Source organism: Triticum aestivum, chromosome 6D, assembly GCF_018294505.1.
Source record: "Triticum aestivum cultivar Chinese Spring chromosome 6D, IWGSC CS RefSeq v2.1, whole genome shotgun sequence".
In the NCBI taxonomy this organism is placed as follows: Eukaryota; Viridiplantae; Streptophyta; class Magnoliopsida; order Poales; family Poaceae; genus Triticum; species Triticum aestivum.
Window position 1 is genome coordinate 412714215 of NC_057811.1, and position 3269 is coordinate 412717483.

A 3269-nucleotide genomic window follows, 5' to 3' on the forward strand; every position below is an offset into this window, starting at 1 on the left:
GCCTGGGTCGCAGGATGTACAGTAGTAACCATTGTGCCGACACCAATCGCGGTGCTGAGGAACTGGAAGACCCAACGAAGCTTCCCCCAATGACTACTCCAGAGTCCAGAGTAACATCCATCTCAAACGTGTAAACAGATCAGCAAAATATGTCAGACTTACCATACCAGCTGTGGCCTATGAGGAGCTTCAGCTCACACCATCAGCATCGACATAGCAAGAGAGTGTCAATTCTCAGCCAGCCGTGTTTTAAATAAGCCCAAAGATTTAGTACAAGTCGGAACTCAAAAACATAGTAACCATTAACAGAATGCATCAAATTCAGTACTCACATTGGTCGTCAAACCAAACTTAGTGGGATGATCTGTTCCATCTCCATTTACCGTAACAGGTGATGCGGCACTCAAACAATGATTACATTTATCAAATTCTAACTCATCTCGCTGAAGAAAATGCTAAGAGACAAATTCCTAGTTCACATAAGGAAAAGGCTGACCATGGAAAAGGTTGAGATTTATGTATGATGGACAGCGCAACCTCACCCATGCAGTGACTGCAAAACTGCAATGGTGATTAGGTGAATATATAAACCTGTAACATTGAGTTTTTCATGTTCAAGTGATAAAATCAACGAGCCAACAATCTTTCTCACAACTGTAGCAACCGATATATGATGCACTTAAACCATGATGAAACATTGCGGAGTTTCTTCAGAATTCAGGTGCTAGCAGAGCGAGTTGCAGAGTACACATCTGGAGTATCTGGATGCGGTAATAAGAATGAAACATTGCTGCCATTTAGATGGTTAGTGAAGATTCAAAACATGTGAGCCTACAGCAGGATCCTTCATACCGCAACTTCAGCTGGCGGCTTCCCTTGGCAAGCAGCTGCGTAGGCTTCAGCAAGGCCTGGAAGAACATGCCTATGAGCATCTATATGCCTGCGCTGAAATGTCTTCTCACTAGGCGTGATCATCGTGTAGAAGCTCTGATCTTTCTGAATCAATCCATTCTCCTGGAGCACCTTCATCACATAATGCCGAGGGACCAGTCGGCACTTCAGGCTGTACATCACGATTGAGGGCCTGGCAAGGATGTACCTGGTGTCAACACCGACCACCTTGGTCAGGAACTCCTTAGCACGGCGAAGCTTCTCCCCAGAGATCCTCAGCACCGTTGGGTTGATCCTCACCACGTTGGTCACCTCAGCCTCAGACCACCCAAGAATCTCCTCGAAGAGCTTGAGCTTGGCTGCCATCGTCTCGGCCCCAAGGCCTGTTGTCGTGGTCACTGCCTGCCTGAACATAAGCGAACCACGAGGGACGCCGAGCTTATCAGCGCGCTGCAGGATGGACATTACGGTCTTGGGGCTGCTGGTGAGCAGTCTCGAGTTGGGCACGCACATCTTGGCAATATCGTCGGCACTTAACCCACTCTCCAGTAGCACCGCGATGTTGGGCTTGACCACACGCTCGAGGTCCGACGTGAGGAGGTAGTAGTTGCGCTTGAGGATGCGGATGAACTTCTCCGGCGAACCCAGGAAGGGCAACCAGAACCCGAGCTTCTCCTGGATGCTGATGGAGCGGAAGACGCCAGGGGCCATGCGGAGGAAGGACCGGACGTGGTCCTCGGAGAGGCCATAGCCGCGTAAAGTGGCAACGCGGGCCTTGAGGGTGCTGTCGACGCTGCAGTTGAGGATCCGCGGGTCGCGGGCGACGATGTGGGCGATGTCGGCCTTGGAGAAGCGGAGGGTGGGGCCGGCGAGGTAGGCGAGGACGGAGTCGGCGTTGGAGGTAGACTTGCAGTGGGAGACGTGTTTGGCGGCCTTCAGGGCTTGCTCCGGCGTGAGGCCGCAGGTGGTGACGAGGTAGTCGTCGACGGCGAAGGGGGCCGGCGGGGCGTTGGCCACCGAGGTGGATAAGAGGGCGCGACGGAGAGAGAAGATCACGGGTGAGGCGGGGAGACGGAGCGAGAGGAGTTGCTTGTGGAAGAGAAGCATCGCGGCGGCGGCGCGGCGGCGGTGGAGTAGGTATTGCAGGAGAGTCCGCCGCTCCGTCTTTGACCTCTCGCGGCCTCGCCGCAGAACCACTTTAATCCTACAATTTGTTGGGCCCGATTGGGACAACGAAAGCTCTAGTCCAGTTCACTCTTGGGCCTAAAATGACACCACTTTATTCCTACAAGTTGTTTACTCTCCTTGACTAAAAAAAAGTTGTTTACTCTCCTATTCCAAAAAAAAAGTTGTTTACTCTCCTACAAGGGAATTAGTCAAGGAGATCCAATCTCGGATCTCTGCCTGCCTATTCTTGTTGGCAGCATAGGGCCTTTCGTGCCTCAACAAAAGTCAAAATCAGTCTTCTCAGATCAGTGGAATTAAAGTGGCGGAATCGCCACCATCGATCAGCCATTTACTCTTTGAGGATGACAGTTTGTTGTTCGTCAAAGCCAGTGTTGAGGGAGCTAGTTTGGTGTCTTCTTTGTTCGATACTTATTGTCAGGCATCTGGGCGGAAAATTAATCATGATAAGTCATCGGTTTTCTTTAGCAAGGGTTGCTCACAGACAGTTAAAGAGGAAATGAAAACTATCCTGAACATTCAGAATGAGAGCTTATGTGAGAAATACCTGGGCATGCCTACTGATATAGGTAGTTGCAAGAATGGGGCCTTTAAGTATTTGAAACAAAGAGTATGGAGCAAAGTAAAAAAGATGGATGGAAAAAAATTCGTCAGGTTGAAAGGAAGTGTTAATTAAGTCAGTTGCCCAAGCAGTACGAGTTTATTCCATGTCCTGCTTCAAACTACCCCGAGGATTGTGCCACCACATCAACTCCATCATTCGGAAATTCTGGTGGGGTAGTCGGCGGGGCGAACGAAAAACATGTTGGGTCTCGTGGGAGGTAATGACGATACCAAAATATCAAGGAGGGTAGGGATTCAGAGATATTGAGCTTTTCAACCTCGTCCTACTCGCTCGGCAAGCTTGGCGAATTTTGCAATCTCCAGACACCCTCAGCGCAAAAATTTTGAAGGCTCTTTATTTTTCAATGACTGACTTTCTTGATGCAGAGCTTGGCACCCAACCTTCTCAAATCTGGAGGGCGATCATAGAGGGAAAGGAAATACTAAACCAAGGCCTCATCCGGCGCACTGGGGATGGACAATCGACACATGTATGGCAACATAATTGGTTGCCTACATCCATGCGCTCCATCGTTTTTCTAACACCACAGCGACCTAAACAAGTGTCAGACTTGATAAATGCCACGACA

At 49.8% G+C, this 3269-nt stretch overlaps 1 protein-coding gene across 1 annotated transcript; it reads right to left on the reverse strand.

Annotated features, from left to right (window-relative positions):
- Positions 1-351: 351 nt before the first annotated feature.
- Positions 352-2102, reverse strand: LOC123145472 (uncharacterized). The gene has a single exon (XM_044564901.1). The coding sequence runs from the start codon at positions 1996-1998 to the stop codon at positions 847-849; it is 1152 nt and encodes a 383-aa protein (XP_044420836.1). The 5' UTR covers positions 1999-2102; the 3' UTR covers positions 352-846.
- Between the last annotated feature and the right edge of the window lie 1167 nt (positions 2103-3269).